At 48.5% G+C, this 21,863-nt stretch overlaps 10 protein-coding genes and 7 non-coding genes across 17 annotated transcripts in view; 12 read left to right on the top strand and 5 right to left on the bottom strand.

Moving 5' to 3' along the window:
* Positions 1-667: 667 nt before the first annotated feature.
* On the bottom strand, positions 668-1,687 carry Pmar_PMAR016895 (glyceraldehyde 3-phosphate dehydrogenase, putative; the record flags this gene model as incomplete). Its single annotated transcript, XM_002765889.1, has 1 exon — positions 668-1,687. The coding sequence occupies one exon, from the start codon at positions 1,685-1,687 to the stop codon at positions 668-670; it is 1,020 nt and encodes a 339-aa protein (XP_002765935.1).
* Positions 1,688-2,426: 739 nt separating this feature from the next.
* Pmar_PMAR016894 (aconitase, putative) lies at positions 2,427-5,546 on the top strand. Its single transcript, XM_002765888.1, has 5 exons — positions 2,427-2,568; positions 2,657-4,533; positions 4,581-4,703; positions 4,759-5,099; positions 5,144-5,546. The coding sequence occupies exons 1-5, from the start codon at positions 2,487-2,489 to the stop codon at positions 5,406-5,408; spliced, it is 2,688 nt and encodes an 895-aa protein (XP_002765934.1). The 5' UTR covers positions 2,427-2,486; the 3' UTR covers positions 5,409-5,546.
* Positions 5,547-5,676: 130 nt separating this feature from the next.
* Pmar_PMAR016893 (conserved hypothetical protein) lies at positions 5,677-7,222 on the top strand (the record flags this gene model as incomplete). Its single annotated transcript, XM_002765887.1, has 1 exon — positions 5,677-7,222. One exon carries the CDS (start codon positions 5,677-5,679, stop codon positions 7,120-7,122), a length of 1,446 nt encoding a protein of 481 aa, XP_002765933.1. The 3' UTR covers positions 7,123-7,222.
* A 335-nt stretch (positions 7,223-7,557) lies between these two features.
* Positions 7,558-7,629, top strand: Pmar_PMAR016892. The gene has a single exon. It is a non-coding gene; the product is annotated as a tRNA-Trp (tRNA).
* Positions 7,630-7,701: 72 nt separating this feature from the next.
* On the top strand, positions 7,702-7,773 carry Pmar_PMAR016891. Its single transcript has one exon. It is a non-coding gene; the product is annotated as a tRNA-Trp (tRNA).
* A 72-nt stretch (positions 7,774-7,845) lies between these two features.
* Pmar_PMAR016890 lies at positions 7,846-7,917 on the top strand. Its single transcript has one exon. It is a non-coding gene; the product is annotated as a tRNA-Trp (tRNA).
* A 72-nt stretch (positions 7,918-7,989) lies between these two features.
* Positions 7,990-8,061, top strand: Pmar_PMAR016889. Its single transcript has one exon. It is a non-coding gene; the product is annotated as a tRNA-Trp (tRNA).
* Positions 8,062-8,133: 72 nt separating this feature from the next.
* Pmar_PMAR016888 lies at positions 8,134-8,205 on the top strand. Its single transcript has one exon. It is a non-coding gene; the product is annotated as a tRNA-Trp (tRNA).
* A 72-nt stretch (positions 8,206-8,277) lies between these two features.
* Pmar_PMAR016887 lies at positions 8,278-8,349 on the top strand. The gene has a single exon. It is a non-coding gene; the product is annotated as a tRNA-Trp (tRNA).
* Positions 8,350-8,421: 72 nt separating this feature from the next.
* Positions 8,422-8,493, top strand: Pmar_PMAR016886. Its single transcript has one exon. It is a non-coding gene; the product is annotated as a tRNA-Trp (tRNA).
* Positions 8,494-9,010: 517 nt separating this feature from the next.
* Pmar_PMAR016885 (serine-threonine protein kinase, putative) lies at positions 9,011-12,074 on the bottom strand (the record flags this gene model as incomplete). Its single annotated transcript, XM_002765886.1, has 19 exons — positions 9,011-9,065; positions 9,138-9,208; positions 9,314-9,485; positions 9,528-9,595; positions 9,640-9,717; positions 9,769-9,855; positions 9,905-10,024; positions 10,067-10,161; positions 10,216-10,329; positions 10,375-10,404; positions 10,452-10,705; positions 10,748-10,845; positions 10,896-11,023; positions 11,218-11,288; positions 11,340-11,449; positions 11,536-11,601; positions 11,644-11,730; positions 11,776-11,902; positions 12,001-12,074. 19 exons carry the CDS (start codon positions 12,072-12,074, stop codon positions 9,011-9,013), a joined length of 1,905 nt encoding a protein of 634 aa, XP_002765932.1.
* A 160-nt stretch (positions 12,075-12,234) lies between these two features.
* On the top strand, positions 12,235-13,147 carry Pmar_PMAR016884 (deoxyuridinetriphosphatase, putative; the record flags this gene model as incomplete). Its single annotated transcript, XM_002765885.1, has 7 exons — positions 12,235-12,278; positions 12,327-12,466; positions 12,512-12,597; positions 12,636-12,702; positions 12,745-12,797; positions 12,845-12,937; positions 13,082-13,147. The coding sequence occupies 7 exons, from the start codon at positions 12,235-12,237 to the stop codon at positions 13,145-13,147; spliced, it is 549 nt and encodes a 182-aa protein (XP_002765931.1).
* Positions 13,148-13,269: 122 nt separating this feature from the next.
* On the top strand, positions 13,270-14,973 carry Pmar_PMAR016883 (hypothetical protein; the record flags this gene model as incomplete). Its single annotated transcript, XM_002765884.1, has 11 exons — positions 13,270-13,437; positions 13,497-13,744; positions 13,792-13,894; positions 13,938-14,027; positions 14,072-14,142; positions 14,193-14,274; positions 14,316-14,384; positions 14,428-14,485; positions 14,534-14,673; positions 14,726-14,860; positions 14,908-14,973. 11 exons carry the CDS (start codon positions 13,270-13,272, stop codon positions 14,971-14,973), a joined length of 1,230 nt encoding a protein of 409 aa, XP_002765930.1.
* Positions 14,974-15,649: 676 nt separating this feature from the next.
* Positions 15,650-17,345, bottom strand: Pmar_PMAR016882 (conserved hypothetical protein; the record flags this gene model as incomplete). Its single annotated transcript, XM_002765883.1, has 8 exons — positions 15,650-16,126; positions 16,178-16,316; positions 16,397-16,455; positions 16,510-16,645; positions 16,718-16,808; positions 16,861-16,978; positions 17,023-17,166; positions 17,214-17,345. The coding sequence occupies 8 exons, from the start codon at positions 17,343-17,345 to the stop codon at positions 15,650-15,652; spliced, it is 1,296 nt and encodes a 431-aa protein (XP_002765929.1).
* A 531-nt stretch (positions 17,346-17,876) lies between these two features.
* Positions 17,877-18,418, bottom strand: Pmar_PMAR016881 (hypothetical protein; the record flags this gene model as incomplete). Its single annotated transcript, XM_002765882.1, has 3 exons — positions 17,877-17,962; positions 18,009-18,126; positions 18,329-18,418. The coding sequence occupies 3 exons, from the start codon at positions 18,416-18,418 to the stop codon at positions 17,877-17,879; spliced, it is 294 nt and encodes a 97-aa protein (XP_002765928.1).
* Positions 18,419-19,300: 882 nt separating this feature from the next.
* Pmar_PMAR016880 (conserved hypothetical protein) lies at positions 19,301-19,691 on the bottom strand (the record flags this gene model as incomplete). The annotated part of the gene is made up of 2 exons (XM_002765881.1): positions 19,301-19,391; positions 19,453-19,691. 2 exons carry the CDS (start codon positions 19,689-19,691, stop codon positions 19,301-19,303), a joined length of 330 nt encoding a protein of 109 aa, XP_002765927.1.
* Positions 19,692-20,036: 345 nt separating this feature from the next.
* Positions 20,037-21,863, top strand: part of Pmar_PMAR016879 (beta adaptin protein, putative) — an 11,986-nt gene continuing 10,159 nt past the window's right edge. Inside the window, exons 1-10 of the mRNA XM_002765880.1 lie at positions 20,037-20,148; positions 20,195-20,298; positions 20,348-20,494; positions 20,542-20,590; positions 20,637-20,769; positions 20,813-20,908; positions 20,958-21,082; positions 21,216-21,343; positions 21,543-21,602; positions 21,658-21,728. Of these exons, the coding sequence (XP_002765926.1) occupies positions 20,041-20,148; positions 20,195-20,298; positions 20,348-20,494; positions 20,542-20,590; positions 20,637-20,769; positions 20,813-20,908; positions 20,958-21,082; positions 21,216-21,343; positions 21,543-21,602; positions 21,658-21,728 (1,021 nt within the window). The 5' untranslated portion in view covers positions 20,037-20,040. The remainder of the gene's footprint in view (positions 20,149-20,194; positions 20,299-20,347; positions 20,495-20,541; positions 20,591-20,636; positions 20,770-20,812; positions 20,909-20,957; positions 21,083-21,215; positions 21,344-21,542; positions 21,603-21,657; positions 21,729-21,863) is intronic.

Here is a 21,863-nt window from a genome sequence, read left to right as displayed (position 1 = left end):
GCAAAAGACACCTGCCTTCTTCCCAGAGCTCTCAGCGTCGTTCCCCACTAAGCATACGAACACACAAATGTATCAATTCACACGGAGTTTTCTTGACCAAAGCCTCGCCAAAGAAGCCCCCCAGAGCATAGTGGGCATTTATCGTACGGATAATCCATCACGGCTGAAAACGGCCACACTGTCTTCAACTATCTGATCTTTCGCATCGTCGGGACCAGAAGCTCAGAAAGCCCACGAAACATGGTGCCCACCTACCATACTGATATTCCATCACAAGGAGGTACGGCCATCCTAAGTGACTATTTTGAACTGTTGACCGTCTACAGGACAACGATGCCAATTCACAGTTATATCTTATTATTATTATTATAATCGATGAAATACATTCACGATGTACTTCGACCACACTTGAGTGAATCAATTCCTAATCCACTCAAGCCCTACACCAACGACTCACTAGATAGTTTACCTTCTTCGCGGTTAACTCTGGAGGTAATGCCAGAGATTCTTAAACATCACATGATAAACCAAGCCCATGGCACTCATGAAGAACACAACAGAATCAACATTGCGAAATATCGAGCTCGAATAGCTCAAATTATCCGAAGTGGTGCGACCTAATCGCAATAGTATTGTTGAGTGTTGATTGATATGTTATAAGAAACATTTACTGGGCATCAACCTTGCTCATGTGGACGGCGAGGTCAACAAGACGGTTGGAGTAACCCCACTCGTTATCGTACCAGGAGACGAGCTTGACGAACTTGTCGTTAAGAGCGATACCGGCCTTAACATCGAAGATGGAAGAGTGCTTGTCGTTGCACATATCAGTGGAAACAACATCATCATAAGTGATACCCATGACACCCTTCATGTCACCCTCAGAGGCCTCCTTAACGGCGGCAACGATCTCGTCGTAAGTGGCGGCCTTCTCGAGACGGCAGGTAAGATCGACAACAGAGACATCAGGGGTAGGGACACGGAAGGACATACCAGTCAACTTACCGTTGAGAGAAGGAATGACCTTACCGACGGCCTTAGCGGCACCGGTAGAAGAAGGAATGACGTTGGCAGCAGCGCAACGGCCTCCCCTCCAGTCTTTACCGCCCTTAGAGGGACCATCGACGGTCAACTGAGTGGAAGTGGTAGCGTGGATGGTGGACATGAGACCCTCGACGAGACCGAACTTGTCGTTGATGATCTTAGCAAGAGGGGCCAAGCAGTTAGTAGTGCAAGAGGCGTTGGAGACAACAGTGAGATCGGAAGTGTACTCCTTGTTGTTGACACCCATCACGAACATGGGGGTATCATCCTTAGGGGGAGCAGAGATGATAACCTTCTTGCAGCCACCCTGGATATGACCAGAGGCCTTCTCTTTAGTGGTGAAGACACCAGTGGACTCGCAGACGTAGTCGGCGCCGGCCTTACCCCAGGGGATATCACAAGGATTCCTCTCGGCGAAGACCTGGATGGTCTGACCGTTGACGATGAGGCAGTTCTCACCAACCTCGATGGTACCGTTGAACTGACCGTGGACGGAATCGTACTTGAGGAGGTACTGCATGTAAGGGAGGTTCATGAAGGGATCGTTGACAGCAACGACCTTGACCTCAGGGTTCTCCATGGCGGCACGGAAGACCAAGCGACCGATACGACCGAAACCGTTGATACCGAGTTGAGCGACCATTGTTGATTAAGTGATTAATCCAATGAGTGGATGTGATGGTGATGTAAGCCGAACCAGCGAAAACCTAAGCTTTAGCTTAGCAAATCGCTTATGTCTCATTACACAACGCAAGGTGGGCTCCCCAGAAGGGACATCATTTGTGTCGGAGCAGGATACGGTAACTGATGACCATATCTAGAATTCTAGCAACATCATGGTGCCGATTTGCTCGTTACCACAGAGGGAGAGCGTCCGAATAACGATAGTCACACTGTAAAATCCCTGTTCTTCCCTTGATGCCGCGCTCCATCGTTTTGTTCTATCAAACAACAAATTGTTGTCAACATTACTCCAGAGCAAAGTCTTGCTTCATCCTAACCTTTCTTTATTCTAGCAGTGTAATTCTCTCTGTGAGGAGTACTATTCAACCCCTTCAGGCAATGAATAACCTCAGTGAGGTTCAATACTTAATAGTAGATCGAGTTGGGGACCGTGCTGCCTTAACTATCAACTGCTCCAACACGGACGCTACGCAACGACCCTGCATCCCTTCATTCCGTCCAACGATCATGAAAGGAATCGTTATGATAACCGCCTCAAATTGAAGTTTATCTCGGCATAATCAGATACCACACGTCGAAGTTCCTGACTCAGAAATTCTGAGTCTACGTATACGTGGGCGTTTCGATTGGCTCGGCGTGCGCTAGGCTCATGGTTTAAGATCGCAAGGCTCGTCGTCGAAGTACCCTCGCTGGAGTAACACACCCTCAATTTCTAACCTGTCCATATCCGCTAGGTGTGGGAAATCCTTCACTTGCTAATGTCAGATCAGAGCAACCCGTTCCAGAAGTGTTACAAGAAGTTGGACAGTGGACATGCATTTTATGATCTCAACGAGCTCCGTAAGTCGCCGTATCATGCGTACTCATCATCTCTTCTTGATTGTCTTGCACTTGTTTGTGGTCGAATGTAGTATGATTCATCGATCAGATGATGACCGAGTCAAGAAGCTGCCCTTTTCGATCCGTATCTTGTTGGAGTCCGCGGTGCGCAACTGTGACGAGTTTGAAGTGAAGTCATCTGATGTTGAGAACATTCTCAATTGGTCCGAGACCTCTAAGAATCAAACCGAAATTCCCTTCAAGCCCGCCCGAGTTATTCTACAAGATTTCACTGGAGTCCCAGCAGTGGTTGACTTCGCAGCCATGCGCGACGCCATGGCTCGTCTCGGTGGCGACTCGGCCAAGATCAACCCGTTGGTACCGGTGGACTTGGTCATTGATCACTCTGTCATGGTGGACTACTCCCGGTCTCCCGAGGCCCTCGAGAAGAATCAAGGACTGGAATTCCAGAGGAACGGCGAACGTTTTGCGTTCCTCAAATGGGGTGCTGAGGCCTTCGACAACTTCAACATCGTACCTCCTGGATCCGGTATTGTGCACCAAGTGAATCTCGAGTACTTGGCTCGAGTAGTTATGAACTCCACTGAGGAAGGAACTGTTCTCTATCCTGATTCCCTTGTTGGTACCGACTCTCATACTACTATGATTGACGGTTTGGGTGTTGCCGGATGGGGTGTTGGTGGTATCGAAGCTGAAGCCGTCATGCTAGGCCAACCTATCTCTATGGTCCTACCAGAAGTTGTTGGATTCAAACTCACCGGTCGTCTCCCCGTTACTGCTACTGCTACCGATCTGGTGCTGACCTGTACCAACATGCTGAGGAAAAGAGGAGTGGTTGGCAAGTTCGTCGAATTCCATGGCTCTGGTTGTGCTACTCTGTCACTTGCTGACAGAGCGACGATCGCCAACATGGCTCCTGAGTACGGTGGAACCATGGGATTCTTTGGGGTCGATCAGAAGTCTCTTGACTATCTCGTTCGAACTGGTCGGCCTAGGGAAGCGGTTGATGTCATCGAGAAGTACCTCAGAGCTAATGGTCTCTTCCAGGACTACTCGGAAGAGCGCGAGTATTCTGGAGAGTTGATGCAGTTGGATCTCTCTACTGTGGTTCCGTGCGTGTCGGGTCCTAAGAGGCCTCATGATCGGGTCGCTGTTACCGATCTGCCGAAGGACTTCATCGATGGTCTCAGCACTCCAGCAACTTCTTTCAAAGGCTTTGGTATTCCCAAAGAGAAACAAGGTACCGTGATGACCGTCAGCTTTCATGGCAAGGACTACGATTTAACTCACGGTTCTGTGGTTCTGGCAGCAATTACGTCGTGCACTAACACTTCGAATCCGGGCGTTATGCTCGGCGCTGGTATGTTAGCCAGGAACGCAGTGAAGAGAGGCCTCAAGGTTGCGCCCTACATCAAGACTTCTCTGTCCCCTGGTTCGGGCGTGGTCGATGCTTATCTGAAGAAGGCTGATCTCCTCACTGACCTCGAGCAGTTGGGTTTCTATACTGCGGGTTTCGGTTGTATGACGTGCATTGGTAACTCCGGCGATTTAGATCCTGAAGTTACACGAGCCGTAACTGATGGTGATCTTGTCGTCGCCGCCGTATTGTCGGGCAATAGAAACTTCGAGGGTCGTGTGCACCCGTTGACAAGAGGTAACTATCTTGCCTCTCCTCCTCTTGTTGTGGCCTATGCTTTGGCTGGTCGGGTCACCATCGACTTTGAGAAGGAGCCTGTGGGTACAGATAGTCAGGGCACGCCAGTTTTCCTTCGTGACATCTGGCCCTCTTCTGAAGAGGTGTCTGCTCTTGAGAGGAACTGCGTGTTGCCGGAGATGTTCACTGAGAACTACAAGAAAGTCCTGCATGCCAATAAGAGGTGGAATCAATTGGCCGCACCGTCGGGGAAGTTGTTTGCATGGGCGGAAGGTTCGACGTACATTACGAATCCTCCATTTTTTCAGGCGGTAAGTTTTTCGATACGAGTTGTAGGAAGATTTGCACGTGTTTTCAGACGGAGATCAATCCAGCTCCCATCGAGTCTATTGAGGGCGCTTACTGTCTGCTAAATGTAGGGGACTCGGTCACAACTGATCACATATCCCCAGCTGGCAAGATCACGGCAAACTCGCCTGGTGTAAGTTGGTGCTCTATCGTCCCTGCTGAACCGTTGTGTGCCTATTATGTTTCAGGGTCGTTATCTTATTGACCACGGCATACAGCCTGTTGACTTCAACTCTTATGGGTCTCGTCGTGGCAACTACTTGGTCATGGCTCGTGGTACTTTCGCCAACATACGCTTGATAAATAAGTTGATGGATGGTGAGGTTGGGCCGAAGACGGAGTATGTGCCTACTGGTGAGAAGATGTTTGTTTATGATGCGGCCGAGAAATATATGAAGAAAGGACATCCACTCATTATTCTCGCGGGTGCGGAGTATGGCAGTGGATCTAGTCGGGATTGGGCTGCAAAAGGTCCAGCTCTGCAAGGGGTCAAGGCTGTTATTGCTAAGAGTTACGAGAGAATTCATAGGTGAGCGTTCTGGCTCTTGTAGGAGCGAGAACTTTTCTGTTCAGATCAAATCTAGTCGGAATGGGAATTCTACCACTTCAATTCCCTCAAGGTGTCGACGCTGACTCGTTGGGATTGGATGGTCGTGAGCAGTTCTCCATCGATCTCAAGCGTGGTGATCTATCTGTTGGACAGAAAGTTACTGTGCGATCTACGTCTCCTAAGACACCCTGTTTTGATGTGATTGTCCGACTGGATACAGAAGTCGAGCTGACATACTTCAAACACGGTGGCATTCTCCAATATGTGCTCCGACGGCTCGCGGCGTGAATTGGTCGGAGAGTGTTTTTCTCTCCCCACACGTTTTAAGTGGTTGCCGCCGTAGTGGGCTCGGACTGGCATATGTAGTGTGCATGGTCAAGCGGGTTTTTATGTTTCGAATTTCTGTTGGCGAAAACGTCTTCAGTGTATTTCAGTTGGTCACAAATTTTTTCGGTTCAACTCGTTAGTGTTGAAGTTGATCATTTTTTTGGTGGGGACAGGTTGTCTCTGTTCCTTATGCGAATCTTCAGTTTTTTCTCTGTGTAATTGACCTCCAATGACTGACTACAAGGTTGCTGATATTGGGGAAGCCGAATTCGGTCGCAAGGAGATCGATCTGGCTGAAGTAGAGATGCCTGGCTTAATGGCGAGCCGCAAGGAGTTTGGCCCGAGGAAGCCGTTGGCTGGTGCTAACATCACTGGTTCTCTTCATATGACCGTCCAAACGGCCGTTCTGATTGAGACTTTAAAGGAGCTTGGTGCCAATATCCGTTGGTGTAGCTGCAACATTTATTCGACACAAGATCATGCCGCGGCTGCTATTGCCAAGGCTGGCTCTGCCAATGTGTATGCTTGGAAGGGGGAGACTCTTGAAGAGTATTGGTGGTGTACTGAACAGGCTCTGACGTGGCCGAATGCTGATGGTCCCGATCTCATTGTGGATGATGGTGGTGATGCTACTCTGTTAATCCACGAGGGTGTGAAGGCTGAGAAGGCGTACAGGGAAAGCAAGATTATCCCTAATCCCGATGCGGAGAGTAATGCCGAGTTCAAGTGTGTTCTGACAATTCTTAAGGAGAGCCTCGAGCGTGGTGAAGTCGATAAGTGGACCAAAATGGCAGCGAAGCTCGTTGGTGTCAGCGAAGAGACGACTACTGGTGTTCATCGACTTAACTCGATGGCCGCGGCTGGTACTTTACTCTTCCCAGCTATCAATGTTAACGATTGCGTGACGAAGAGCAAGTTCGATAATGTGTATGGGTGCAGACATTCTCTTCCGGATGGTATTATGCGAGCTACTGATGTCATGATTGGTGGTAAGACTGTTTTCGTTGCTGGCTATGGTGATGTGGGTAAGGGATGTGCTGTTGCTATGAAAGGCTGTGGTGCCAAGGTTTTGGTTGGCGAGATCGATCCTATCTGTGCCTTACAGGCTTGTATGGAGGGGCTCACTGTCACTACTATTGAGGATGCAATATCCAAGTACAATGCCGACATTTTCATCACGGCTACTGGTAACAAGGACATTGTCACGCTCGAGCACATGGAAGCTATGAAGAACAACGCCATCGTTGGGAACATCGGGCATTTTGACAATGAGATACAGATGGAGAGGTTGGAGAACTGTCCTGGTGTCAAGTGCATGAACATTAAGCCTCAAGTTGACCGCTTCGAATTCCCTGATGGCCACGGCATCATCATGCTTGCTAGCGGTCGTCTGCTGAACCTCGGATGTGCCACAGGTCATCCTAGCTTCGTTATGAGTTGCTCATTCACCAATCAGACACTGGCTCAGTTAGAGCTATGGGAAAACCGAAACACGAAGTATGCGAAAGGGAAGAAACCCGGTGTCACCCTATTGCCCAAGGTTCTGGATGAGAAAGTTGCCAGGTTGCACCTCCCAGCTCTCAATGCCAAGCTGACTCAACTAACTCCAGAGCAAGCAAGCTACATCTCCGTTAACGTGGAAGGTCCTTTCAAAGAAGCTCACTACCGTTATTAGCCGGGATGGATGGATTTTTTACAACCCAAGTTGGTCAGAGGTGGGTGATCAACTCATGGCAATGCGGACAACGTTGCCGGGATTTTGATTATTATCTTTCATCAGCTCTAGTTGTGTTGCTAGTAATCGCATACGGCAAGGATGAATCGAGGAAACACTAACATTCTGTTCATCTAACTCCAGTTCAAAATCTTCTCCATTGAAATCGGGTCTGAATATAAGAGTTGTATAGGGATCGACGGCGTCCTACCTCCTCATTGCTTGCCGAGATTACTTCGGAGTTCCCCGAATCGGAAATGTTTGGCCCTGTGGTGCAACGCGAAACTTCAAATCAGAGGGTTCGTTCGAACTGAGCTGGGGTCATATAATGTTTGAATGGGTTCACCTCGTCGTACTTGCTTATTGCCTCCCGAGACCACTGTCATCGCGCAATTCGGCCCTGTGGCGCAACGGTAGCGCATCTGACTCCAGATCAGAAGGTTGTCCGTTCGAATCGGGCCGGGATCATATAATGTTTGAATGAGTTCACCTCGTCGTACTTGCTTATTGCCTCCCGAGACCACTGTCATCGCGCAATTCGGCCCTGTGGCACAACGGTAGCGCAACTGACTCCAGATCAGAAGATTGTCCGTTCGAATCGGGTAGGGGTCATATAATGTTTGAATGAGTTCACCTCGTCGTACTTGCTTATTGCCTCCCGAGACTACTGACGTAGCGCAATTCGGTCCTGTGGCGCAACGGTAGCGCATCTGACTCCAGATCAGAAGGTTGTCCGTTCGAATCGGGCCGGGGTCATATAATGTTTGAATGAGTTCACCTCGTCGTACTTGCTTATTGCCTCCCGAGACTACTGACGTCGCGCAATTCGGCCCTGTGGCGCAACGGTAGCGCATCTGACTCCAGATCAGAAGGTTGTCCGTTCGAATCGGGCCGGGGTCATATAATGTTTGAATGAGTTCACCTCGTCGTACTTGCTTATTGCCTCCCGAGACTACTGACGTCGCGCAATTCGGCCCTGTGGCGCAACGGTAGCGCAACTGACCCCAGATCAGAAGGTTGTCCGTTCGAATCGGGCCGGGGTCATATAATGTTTGAATGGGTTCACCGCGTCGTACTTGCTTATTGCCTCCCGAGACTACTGTCATCGGGCAATTCGGCCCTGTGGCGCAACGGTAGCGCATCTGACTCCAGATCAGAAGGTTGTCCGTTCGAATCGGGCCGGGGTCATATAATGTTTGAATGGGTTCACCGCGTCGTACTTGCTTATTGCCTCCCGAGACTACTGTCATCGGGCAATTCGGCCCTGTGGCGCAACGGTAGCGCATCTGACTCCAGATCAGAAGGTTGTCCGTTCGAATCGGGCCGGGGTCATATAATCTGTGAATGCGTCCAAGGCATGCTTCACCGCATCGCATTAGTTATTTGGGAGTGTTGCGTGAGACTGAGTGTTAGCCAACTAGGCAGCAGAGGGCGGTGATAATACCGAACCTCACAACACGCCGTGCATTGGCTTAACACCACAGTCACATTGCCTAGCACGCAGGCACATAGGCAATGTCCCCCAAACAACTAGTGAAGGCCGCCCCAGTTCGGCTACTTGCGCCCGAGGCTGCGATATTCCAGAAAAGGTAGTCCTTCAGTCGTGTGCAACCGTAATCCACCTTTGCAGTTCCATGTTTTTCCGTGAAATTTTGGCCGCATGTAATAGTGTTTCAAGGACAATACATACTCCACAACGTGATGAAATCTCCTCGAATGAAAGTGTGGAGAATCCGACTAAGGTTCCATCACTGCCAACCGTGTTACTCAACGCAATAAATTACCAGACATACAGCATGAATAACACCCTGAGGTACACATCTAGGCAAGCATGAAAGTGACTATCAAGTCAAGAGGCAATCTTGACCTTTTTCAAACTTCGAATGATTGATTCGAATCCGGGCCTGAAAGATTGAGATCCAGGAACCACCATGGTTCGAAACAGCAAGAGTATTCATAAGATCCTCCACACTCACCGATCCTCAGGCCTGGCAGCCCAGCATTTTTCCATCAGCGCAATGAACTGCGGAGGACAGCCACGTGGTGCCTGAAAATCACAGCCGTGACCGAATCAATTTCGAACCACCTTACTCGTGCTGTGTTCGGCCTCTGACCCTTGCTGACGGCCATCGCAATTTGTAAAGGTTGCAGCCCTGAACAGTATACCCGAATACCTCATACTAACAAGTAGATAGCTTCTACCCGTATCTTCATAGGGAATTATTCGACACAGTATCTCATACATGACAATAGCAAAACTATAGCTGTCAACCTTCTCATCATAAGACTGTCCATCCAGCACCTCCGGGGCCATCCAATGGTATCTACCAAGTCTAGTTGCGCCAACACTACTAGAACTACCCTACGTTCCAGCATTAGCGGTCATATTCTGCGTTGCCGATGCCTTCAGCTTAGACAGGCCAAAGTCAGCCACCTAAGCGATATATTCTTCTGCCATTACACGCATATTACTCCCACCTTAACGATAGGAGCGTCGTACTCATCCTCGACCCTCTCCACGAGAAGGAGATTCAATGATTTCAGGTCTCGATGGATCTACAGGAGACCGCCTCGTATCACCAAGCGCCCCCCTTCCCCCCAACCTACAATGGGAGGATCACACGTATGCAGATAATTCAACCCTTTAGCGATATCCAGCATCATCTTCAGTCGTTGCCGCCACGAGATGTCAATCTATAATCAATTACTTCTACCCAGGGAACGAACTATCATCCAGCGATACATGAAGTTTGTTGTGCGCAAGGTCAAATAGGGTCCCTCCTTCACAGAACTCGCATACCATCATCAAGGGCGCGCTCTTCGTAGCAGCTCCCATGAATAACACGAGGTTTGGGTGACGACACTAAAACAACACGATGCCCAGCCGTAGTGATCTGCTTTTCACCTTCGCCATTATCATCAGCTCTCGATGGAAGGCCGCCACTGTCGAGTCGAATTCCCTCGGGTCCCAATTGATCTTCTTGATAGCGACATCGGTACCTTATACCACGTCCTCCTCCAACGATATCGAGCAGCAGCAGCTGCGAGCACTACCCCTCCATGTGCCGCGGAAGACATCAGCGGTGATGCCACTCCCCACCTTCTCCTCAATGACCAGCTGAGCAGGGTCGACCTCCCAACTCTGCCACTCAGTTTCTTCCAAACTCTCTGAAAATTAACATAATTCTCCTCTGGAATAACCATGTTAATCACTTCGTCCTTTCGTAGTTGCCACGGGCTCTTCTGAAAAAAAAAACATCGCTCCGCTCGGATCCCTATGGACTGCTCACCTTCAATCGATTCTTCTGTGACTATCGCCTTAGCCTTCAACAACTCCTTAATAGTATCATTAGCCGCGTACTCAATAGCAATCCTTCCACTCGCATCCGGCTGCAGAACCAATGAGCTAGCCTCCTTCCCGATGAAGTCCAGAATCTGACCTCCTCCGAGTCTACGAGTCACTACAAGCCCGTCAAAAGCTACCAGAGCCATGGCATCCTCATTCTCCCATTCTGCCGCTATGTGTATCACAGTACGACCGAATCTACCGGAGAATGTATAGTGAGAAATTCCGCAAGCTTCTTACTTGTTGGGCATTTTAGGATTAGCACCCTTCTCGAGGAGATAGCGCACTACATCAACATGATTCATGAACGCAGCATGGTGTAGGGGCGTCCACCCATCCTGATGACGGCACATCACTCTCGTGGACTACCGCCGGCCTTCATACGTACTTTATCAATAGCATCATTCACACTAACACAGGGCATATTCTTATCGACCGGGTCTATCAGGTTCGCAATGGCCTGGATGTTGCCGGTCTGAGCCGCTTTTAACAGCAGCTTGTTCATATCGAAAGTCCCTGAAAGATTGCTGATCACATATCGCATGATAGCACGGGTTCAATCCCCAGCGACGGCATTTTAACACGTAGTATACCAAGTACTCCTTCCCAATGCCTGACGTACCCGCGCTAGACCCTCCACCTCGTCCGCCTCCAACTGAAGACACGAGGGTGACCGCAGCATGAGATGAATCTGTGTTATGCAATCCCACCTGCATTGGGCACATTAGAGAACTTCACCACGTATTTCATCAAGGTTTTCCTCGTCTCTGGTGTAGCGTATCTGTCATCATATCATCCCGCTACCGTCGATGCTACAAGGACGCCATCTCACTCCATAGGGGTGCGGCCAAGCTCATCAGCGATGGTCATACAAACGGGACCACCAGTTTCTAACAATGTCTCGAGGACTTCAATATTCTCCCATTCGGAGGCTATATGAACCTGTGCAGCGCAGTGCCTTACCATAATGTATTGACTGCTTGGAGGCTATTGACCATTCAACCGATGCTTATATCTACTCTTCTTACTGGGGTTCGTCCATGGTTATTTTGTCTATGAACATCTGCACCATGTTTCAACAGAGCATGGATCGCCTGTAGAGACCATCACTGCATCACTCGATAAGGCTAACATACATCCAGTTGGTTGACGAAGGCAGCATGATGAAGGGCAGTCCAACCGTCCTTATCCCGGGTATTCACATCTACACCTCGCTCTAGTATCTATGCTAAGCTGAGTACAACTCCCATACCACCCCATCAACGTACCATAGGGATCAGCACTGCCCTACCCAGGCTGGCAGCGATATGAAGGACAGTCTTCGAGTCGCGATCTAATGCTAAAGGCACTCGGTCCTTGTTGGCTTCGAACACCTTCCGAACGTCCGCTATGGACCTGACCATAGTTACAGTTGAGTCTCACGAGGCGCCAAAAGACTGTGAGTATTGAGGGGGAATCACTGTTGAGACCCGATGGGGTATGGCTGTACTCACCCTTCCTTGACAGCGGCAAAGATAGGACGATCCTCAGGGTTAGGGATGCTGTTCTTGAAGGCAGACAGTGGCATTACGCAAGGTAGTTGCCACGATAGACGGCCTAGGCCGGACGAGATGCGCTGACACTTGAAATCTTGCAGTCTTGCATTTCCTCAACGCAATAACGCACTATCGTATGAAACCGCCATTTCCTCTAATCGACAAGTCTCTACTTTCACTAACCTCTCACTAATGCACTTGAAGATCTTACCTTTGGACGCTAAGGCTGCGGAATAGTGAGTCTATGGGCCTCCGTCTGTGGAGGTTTATGTCCTACTGAACAGTTACTCCTCCCACAAAACGTTCCATGCTGGTGATTCTGGTCTGGACTTGTTCGTTGTGAAGGAGCAGACTATCCAACCTGGCGAGACGGCTTTCATAAGGCTAGGCATCAAGGCAGCTGCCTTTGATGGCAAGGACGGAGGTAGGGTCGCTCAGGAGCTCTCAGTCTCAGTGATGTTCCCTTCAGCTGGCTTGTCATGGTTGCTCATGGCGCGATCGTCGATCTCCAAGACACCTTTAAGACTGTCAAATTCCATCGGCCTTATCGACCAGGTGGACCTGCGATCAGTTCCTAATTATTCGTTTTACAGGGATACCGAGGAGAGATCATAGCCGCTGTCGACAACATCAAAAATGAAGCTTATACGGTCAAGGAAGGTGCCCAGTCTTGCTGTCCATGCTCTGTCGAGTACCCCGTAGGTGATCGCCTCGTCCAAGCAGTGGGCTTCGACGGCAAGGGAATCACAATGGAGGTATACCTGCCGTCCGAGACAAGATTTTCATGCGTCTTCTGCTTCAGCTCGTGAAGGAGCTCGACGAGACTACGAGAGGCGAGGGTGGTTTCGGCTCGACCAATGTGGGGGTAGATAAAGGCATCGATAAGGCCAAGCAGGTGCGCTTCGCTTGAGGCCTCTCCTCTTCATATTTCTCGCTAAGGGGGCTCCCATGAAGCGAAAAAGTGGAGAAACGCTTCCTGTAGACTTTTGGGAGGTTCCCTTCCGTAAATTGCTGCTTTCCATAAGACCGTTCTCGTCAGGACCCTCCGATCAAGCGCTCGAAGGTGGCTGGTGACGTTATCAGTGCGGCGATAGTAGGCGCCTGAGAACATCTGTGGTCGGCTTACGCTCATGCATGCTATATCGAGATTTCATATAAAAACTAATTGTCGTGTTGGTCATATGAGCCGGGAGTTCATAGGAGATCCGAAAAGCTTCTTCTACTTCAATGGGAAAGAAAGGTGGCAAGAAAAAAGCTAAAATAACGGGCACGCCAGATGTTGTCCGGTTCAAGACGACAACCTCCTACTACGCAACTCTGCAGGAATGCGCTCAGCTTCAAGAGAGTCTTCCGTTCGTCGCGTCAGACTTTATGGCTGATGATGAATACCTCCGGGTGAGAACTCCTACGACTTTGGAGCTGCGTGGTTTACGTTGTGTACTTCATCTATCTAGGTGGCGCGTTTCTTGTCAATGTTGGGTATTTTGTGTGATATGTGTGGAGTCCAGAGTGATAAGAGCTATAGGGCTCGGAATTATCACAAGTACCTGAGCCCACCTCCTAGCGTAACACACTGGGCCCTTCTCGACTGGATAAAGGACCTATCACTGGTTCAGTTCGACCCTAGGGGGTTCCCTGTAGCAGTTGTGAAGGCCGCCCGAGAGTTACAAGATGAACCTTCTATCTGCTTCAACGGCAAGAGGTATGCCGATATTACGCAAATTCTATACATTCTATTCCGGGTGGAAGATACCAATTCTCGGACGAGCTGAAGGAGAAGGCTGAGGCGTTCTTGAGGGACATTGATAGTGACATGAACCAGATTGCAGGGTATATCGAGCCGGCTCTAAGGGTGAGGAGGCGATAGTGTAGCTTATGGAATACAGTCTTTTCAGTGCGACTTCGCGGAGGGCCTGCAAACGTTCAAGGTCGCCTTATCGGATAAGGTCATGGAGTTTGACGATATGTTTGTGGAATTTGAACATGTACATTGCGAGCAGCGATAGTCGTGCTCATTTTGGCATTGTAGGTCTACTCTGCTGAATTACTGGAGATTTATAATGACGTATTCTCTGTGATAGAGGACATGGTCGAAGCGGAGTAAATTGGAATGGATTTCCCCTGACCTCGTGATGATGTTCTTTGGGCAGGTCTAGGCTCACCACTGCTGAAGAGGAAGGAGACATTTTACAGAAACAGATCGAAGAAGCGACCTTCGTCCGAGCTATTGAGGTCGGACAAGTTCATCATCCCTAAGGAGACCCCATTCTCAGGCTTTCCTCATGCTCTACGCGGAGGTGGTGGAGGAAAAATATACGGCGGGGGAGGCATCACAGAATGAGGTAGGCGGCTAGCTGCGATATGTTGTGGTCTACTGTCGTGCAGGTGAACATTTCTCGAGAATACGCCGAGCCGATACCTGATCGTAGTCTAGAGCTTGCAGGTGAGTTTGGATAGGAACCCCTTCTAGTTAATCTGCCCACCTTCTCAGAAGCGACGATTTTCTACGAGTATAAAGTCATCGACTTGGGTCGTGAAGACTGGCTCGACGTTGTCAATGAGTTCATACGCACCTATCTTGAGCTACGAGTGTACGTCTCTCATATACCGGTCGAACGTCTCAGTCCTGAGGTAGGGTCTACACAGTGCAGTTGCTGCGGCTTGTAGTCTCGTTTCACTGCAGTACACTGATAATAAACGGTTCATGACGCTCTTGAGGGCCTTTCATCGACGAGCCGCTGAAGCCTTCCCAGCCTTGGAGTTTGTCAGCCATCTACCTATGATCAGTCAGTGTAAATCCTCAAGGTGGATGACGAAGGTAGGATGGTTACCTCACCATTCGGTATAATGACTGTTGCTTGGTAGGCATCGCTCACTCCGGAATTGCAGCAACTTTATCAGAGGAAGTTGGAAAAGACTCATGCTGCATGATTGTTGTTTGTTAATACTTTCTCTTGCGTTTAAGTACATTCTAAACTCATAGCGGTCGATAATGACTGACCAACGAGAGCAAGATTGTGGGAGTCGAGGGGCTCTGATATTACACGAAGGAAAGTGACCTCCCAGACGAACATCCCTAACACGTGCATAGTGAAGTATTGCCAATAACCTCTCTGCTTCTCGTCCACGACCTTGCGTAACATTGGGAGAAGAGCTCGTGTCTACCGGGCACCCCCTAGTTGAGGTCGATGCATGCCGTCGAGTTCTCTTCCCATACCCATTGGGCTCTTGGTTCTAACATACTAATGACCTTTGTATGCCAGTCTCGCGCGACTATAGTATACGAAATTTCCGTAACGGAAAGCGAGCGTTCCGCAGAGCTACTACGAGCTGTCTGCAATAGAATTCGTTGACCATCTACCAGTCAGTAGGAATGATGGGAGACAAATGGAGGATCGTCTCTTCCTTCTCCAGCATGAAGTTAATCAGTCAATACCCGTCGCCGATTCCACCATCGCAACGACCTCATCATATCTCATAGCCGAGCGCACTGACTACCGACTACCCAACTAGTGACGCAACTCTACTGTGCAGAGGCTGAAGCTTTGTGCAATCCACAACAAGTATACATGCAATTCAGCAACGCTGAGGTTTGATGCCTACATCATCACTTCTTGCCTAATAGCTGATTAACCGTCTCTCGAGTGACAGTCTCTAACGATGCGGTACTGGCCAGCCTATCCGTGCCGAATCTCGTCGACTCAGCGGATGTTCTTCTACTGCCCAAATTATCAATCTTAGCCTCGAGCCTTTGATAACGTAAAGCAGTTCTCTTGATGTAGTCTCCCAAAAGGGTCTGGACCATAGTCAAGTTTTTCTGCACGAGTAGTAAGTCCTGTGCAGTGGGAGGCTGTAACATCTTCAGTAGCATTTGCACGAACTCATCCTGGTCGATACACCCGTGACCAGAGGAATCAATGATTTGGAACGCCACTGCGACAACATCCTGAAAGACATTTTGAACGATGTCATACAGCAGACACACCTCATCGACACCAAGCTTCTGTAGTCGATAAGCCGCTTGAGCGTTGAACTCATTCTCAGTGAGAGTTCCCGAGCCGTCAACGTCCATTGCATCAAATACCTGTCGGAAGCGAGTAAGGCAGCAGTGCGGTGTTCGGTAGGGCACTGCTACTTCAACTATTCGCTCTCGTAGTAATTTATCTTTCTCGGTTTCTGTCGTATCGGATACAATCTCGCAAATAACTCCGATGAGAATGTTGAGAATCATGAATGCCCCGAGCAGTATGAATACGAGAAGCAATGCGCCACACCTGACCATGGGACGAGGGTATTCAGACTGACAACAGACCCGAGTCCGCAAAGTTCCAAATAGATTGCGATGAGCTCTTACGCGAAACTCTCACTCAGTGTCGCCCGGATAAGCGAGAAGGTATCATCAAAAACCAATACCTGGTAATTCATAACAAGTAGTTTCATACGACTTTAACATTAAAATAGCCGTACTTGCCATAACGTTAGCATACTCTTGGGAATAGTCCCGAACATCTCATCAAAGAAACCTGGTGTTCCGTCCACCTCCTTGGCGAGCCTCTCCTCAGAATGCTTCGCCCAGTTCGTTAGTATGATAGCGAATACATACCTAGCAGTCGCTGACAGTCGTTATTCAGTGAATCTTCAGCTTGCGGGACGATTCGTGTCCGCTTCCCTTTACATGAGAGCGAGTATGATAGCCAGAGTACTGCTAACAGAACGAGCGGCAGCAGCCATGGACTTGACCATCATGCCAAGCTCGGGGACCATCCCTGAACGTTGCCACTTGACACAGTAGTAGTAGAAGAACACGAGTGATAGTACTGAAAACTCGAGTGATTCGGAGCAACCGGAGTAGACGGAGGACGCTGAGACTTCCCAGAGTTGATGTATCCGCATCGACTATTGGAAGCACCCAGATCTCGATGATCATCATGACCACCTGCAGGGACGGTGGACAAAGGTGGCGTGATGAGTGTGAGCTACCAGGCATAGGTCGAATAAGTTCCAGAATCGTAGATGCTTGTCGTTGAAGAAATCCATCTTGTTTTTATAGGCAAATATACGGACGAGGATCTCAAAGGTAAAACAGAAGCCAAATATGTGCTCCCCGACATCGAACACGACGAGCTGAAGAATATGACCGTAATAAGAGCGCACATACTTTATCCTGCTACTGGCATGCCAGAGTCGGGGAAATTATGGTCCTCATCTATACCAATCCATACAGCATTGAGTACGATGACGACCAGAGCCCAATTCTGATGCAAAGGGGCGAAGTATCCATCGAAATGGAGCCTACTATGCATTGCTTGTGACAGGCGCTTCCGAGTGAACTATCCGAGTAAATCGGATGATAATCAGCGACTGCAGGAAGCTTGACTTTAAGCAGTTTATGAAGAGTTGTTAACACGAAAGTGAATATGATATCAACAGTTTTTCAGTTTGTCTGTGGAACAAAAAAGTTACCAAATTTACTCCAAAAATTTCGTAAAACTTTAGAGCGATCCCGTGTGCCACCTGAAATCGGCTATCACTAGCCAGCAAGGCTAATTTGGATTCCGGATCGGCCATGCCTCGGGAGAACAAGTCCATAGGTGGACGTCGTAGCTTAGCCCGCGCGAATTCCGTCGTCCTCCGTGCCTGACTCCTCGTCCCCCTCAAAAGCAGGTGTTGGGGGGATGTACCTCATCTAATCTTTTTACAAGTGATATCGACCGAGCTATGTCCGCGGGAGCATCAGTTTTCAATACTCCAACTCTACCAAAACTGAGTCGTCGTTCACTATGTCTGCCTTGCCTGTTAAATATGAGTAACAATCTCCCATATACTCAACTTTCCTACGCCGAGTCGTTCCTAGTAGAATGAAGACCTTCAGGAAAATTATCTGTGACCTCTGACTGCTCATCAGGGGAATCGTCACATGCTGAGATACCATCGTATTCATCCCTGAGTGTTGAGGAAGAGCTTACAGCCAGAGATCTGCCTGCTGGGAGCCTCCAGAGCTCCAAAGGAGATCCCTCCGGGCAAGGTCCGCATCCTCATACAAGCGATCGAATCATCTTCGGTTTCCGAATCCTCACGACTGATCTGTACAGGTGCTGTGTCGTCAGCCATTCACTGCCACATGACCGGACTAGACACTGTTGTTGAGTAGATGAAGATCCAACGACAACACGTACACACATATTTCTACACTCATAATAGTGCTCACAACTCAACGGGGAACCACAACTGTAAAGGAAACATGAACAACACGATGAACAAAGTCGACCAAGTCATGACAATCCACGGTACGATGACCAGTGTGTTGGGCACCATCCGTATCAACTTCGAAAGCATCACACCGAATGGCCGTGAGTTCGAAAGCAGACGAAGTCATAGCTATGTATGGGAGACTTGCTTGATTTCATCAAGACATTAAAGAAATGGTAACGAGGCTGTAGTAGGTTGACAACAACATCAACCTTTAGCTTGGTCACGATGATACCATCGATGAGTTCAACTCTAGGGCTGTTGTCGAATCAATGGTTGCAAGTCAATACGGGTTTAACGAGGTACATGTTCATGCGTGCGGCACTCGTCTGGTTTCTGACATCTCCGCGGTGATCTTGAGACTTCCCGCGTCATCTGCTAAGTGGTGTACCCTGCTACTGTTAGTCTACATCCACCTGCTGGACATTGAGCCACCTTCTCATGTCGAGTAGGATAACACCAAATCTACCATTTCTATCTGTTCAACATACTCGTCCCTAAGCTTGAGGAATTGGTAAAATTCCAAGCTCCAGGAATATAAAACCACCTTATGGGAAGCTTGACTCATACAAACTATCAAATGAAGGGGTAGAATAGCTAGGCTAGACGCCAGCTAGTATTGCCTCGCCTATCACATAATTGTTTCAGCGGAGCAGCGAAGTAGATGGATGAGTATCATCACATACTCCTTCGACCATTAGCTCATGCAAGGATAACTGTATTATCCTATACTATATTCCCGGGGAAGATCTACAACAGTAATAGTAGCTCTACACATATCAGTGATATCTCCGCCTTGCCGTGTCTGTTGCTGCCTGCCGTACACAGGCTAGGCATGATATACCCTACTCTTCCTATCTTCGGAGACCCTTCCTAGACCGCTCTCGCAGTTCCTTGCTTTGCTGACAATATCGTCTCTGGCGAATGGAGGTTCTTATGTGGAGTACAGTAGACCTCGCAGCGATAACTTCTTACACAGCTTCAACCTAGATCTGAAAAATATATTATTTCACGCCGATTTCCTATGTACACCAACGTTGGAGACAAACTTGAACACAAGACGAATGTAGTCAAAATTGATGCAGCTAGTTATATAAAACCTAATGATAGCAACAACTGTCTGCCAACAATACTAGGAATAAGCTCATAATGCCACTTCACTTGGCGAGCTTACCTAGATGGGCCTTAGGAGCATACTTCTTGATAACTCTACGCTCATGCAACATGTCGAATTCCTCAGTAGCATCCTTGCCAGCAAACAACAGAATCGCCTTCTTCCCTCCAGGATGGTCAGGCAAGAACTCGGTAACATCGTAGACGTCATCACCGATAATAACCCAGCAGTCACCCTCAGTGTTGTGGGCCGCCACCTCGGCAGCAGTGTAAGACTTCTCAGACATGGATTATAGTAAACGTAAACCTGAACCATGCAGACCATGAAGTTGACCTGAACAGAGCAACCTAACGCTGCGGAGATTTCCCTTCCGCAGCGCTAACTCAGTGGATACCGAATAAGACGTGTTCGCTCACCGACGGGCCAGCCTTCAGGAAATGCCACCGAGTACCACATTATCAATAGAGAATTTACACAACTAGCCTGCTGAGGACGTACGTATGGGATGAACGTATCTCAATCTTTTGAAACCGCGCGCGCCATTCTAATCGATTATTGTAATTGACTTTCTCTGGTGGATGGAGACGTAGGAGTTTTAGTATTGAGAACAGGTTGTTACTGTTGTGGTTTTGATAATGGGGGACGCGCGATACTTCAGTTCGTCGAAACGCGGGGAAATACACGAGTTGAAAGAAGAACTCAATAGTCCTAATAAGGAGAAGAAAAAAGAGGCTATTAAGAAGGTAATGGCAGACCGGTGTTGATATTGCCCCATCCCGTGTAATACAGGTTATAGCGGCTATGACTGTTGGGAAGGACGTCTCGGCGTTGTTCCCAGACGTGGTGAACTGTATGCAAGCACAGACTATTGAAGTTAAGAAATTAGTTTACTTGTACTAGACCGGCTGAAACTAGTCCATCATAAATTTCATCACTCCTAAGGTATGTGATCAACTACGCGAAGAGTCAGCATGAGCTTGCTATACTAGCAGTGAATACATTTCGGAAGGACACTATGGACCCGAACCCCCTCATACGGGCGTTAGCAGTCCGAACGATGGGTAGCATCAAACTGGAACAAATGACAGAGTAGTAGTACTAGCGACAATGTACTGTAGTGGAGTGCACGATGTTAGGTATCTACTAGAGCCGTTGAGAAGGTGCTGTAAGGATCAGGATCCCTATGTAAGGTTAATCACTGTGTGTTGTTTTTGGAATGTCAAAGTGATAGGTCCGGAAAACTGCAGCAATTTGTATTGCCAAGTTTTTTGAAATTTCACCCGATATGGTGGAGGATCAAGGCTTTGTAGCTGTTCTCAAGGACATGCTCAGTGACGCTAACCCTATGGTCGTTTCCAACGCTGGTAGTAATGGTAGTAGCTGCCGAGGTAGTATTAGTCTCACTAGTTATCGCATTATCTGAGATGCAACAGCAGTCGGGCAAGCGAATGATGCCTTTGGACGAGAAGACGGTATCCAATTTGTTATTGGCGTTGAACGAATGTAACGACTGTTGCAGTTGGTGGATGCTAATAGAAGTGTTTGATGTTAGGTACGGAATGGGCTCAGGTTATTATACTGGATGCTATCACTATGTATCAGCCTAAGGATAGTAGGCAGGCTAAGGAGATGATAGAGCGAGTGTCGGCGAGACTGAGTCATGTTAACTCGGCTGTGGTAGTATTCTGGGATGGTCTAGTGGTAAAGATGGCGACTGTGGTAGAGGAGGTTGTGGGTTCAATTCCTGCGAGTGTGAATATGTCGTGGCTCTATCATGATGCTCGGATGTGTAGGCTTGGGTGGTTGTCAGGTTCTATCGGCTATCAAAGTGATTATGAAAATGATGGATAAACTGAACAACACGGATATGATCAGAGTTATGTGCCGTAGGCTGTCGGCCCCTCTGGTCACACTCCTTTCCCAGGAGCCGGAAATACAGTACGTACGGGCAAGGGGGGAGGAGAGTGAAATTCAATTACATTGCGATAAAGAAAATTTCTCTGATCGAGATTGTGTAACAATAGTAATATATGTCTCATCATGCTACAGCGCCCGTACTGTTGGCATTTTTCCGGTGGATAGATCTGGAAATGGACGTGTGAGTGTGTTCGGGAAAAATCATTGGCTGCATTTTCAGGTACATTGCTCTGCGTGATATCAGACTGATTGTGCAAAAAAGGCCGATAGTACTCCAAGGGTAAGTATGGTACTTGGTGAAAATAGGCGGAGCGAAGCACGACAGCACTTTTTAGGGAGGTCAAGGTCTTCTTTTGCAAGTATAATGATCCTATTTATGTTAAAATGGAGAAGTTGGATGTGATGGGTAGGCGGAGTGGAATATACTATACCACTCCTCCTGGAACTTGGCTCTATTTCAGTGATGTTGGCGAATGAACGGAATGTTGATGTGGTGGTAGCAGAGCTTGTGGATTATGCTAATGAGGTTGACCTGGAGTTT

Source organism: Perkinsus marinus, assembly GCF_000006405.1.
Source record: "Perkinsus marinus ATCC 50983 genomic scaffold scf_1104296974312, whole genome shotgun sequence".
NCBI classification, from domain to species: Eukaryota; Perkinsozoa; order Perkinsida; family Perkinsidae; genus Perkinsus; species Perkinsus marinus.
Note: the sequence above shows the minus strand (reverse complement) of the source record. Positions and strands in the feature narration are given on the sequence as shown.

What these genes read in the sequence shown, in the direction of transcription:
- Pmar_PMAR016894 (XM_002765888.1), top strand. Translation starts at nt 2,487, where the DNA reads ATGTCAGATCAGAGCAACCCGTTCCAGAAGTGTTACAAGAAGTTGGAC. An exon ending in ATCCTCCATTTTTTCAGGCG is followed by an intron (nt 4,534 to 4,580) that starts GTAAGTTTTTCG and finishes ACGTGTTTTCAG; the next exon opens with ACGGAGATCAATCCAGCTCC. An exon ending in TCACGGCAAACTCGCCTGGT is followed by an intron (nt 4,704 to 4,758) that starts GTAAGTTGGTGC and finishes ATTATGTTTCAG; the next exon opens with GGTCGTTATCTTATTGACCA.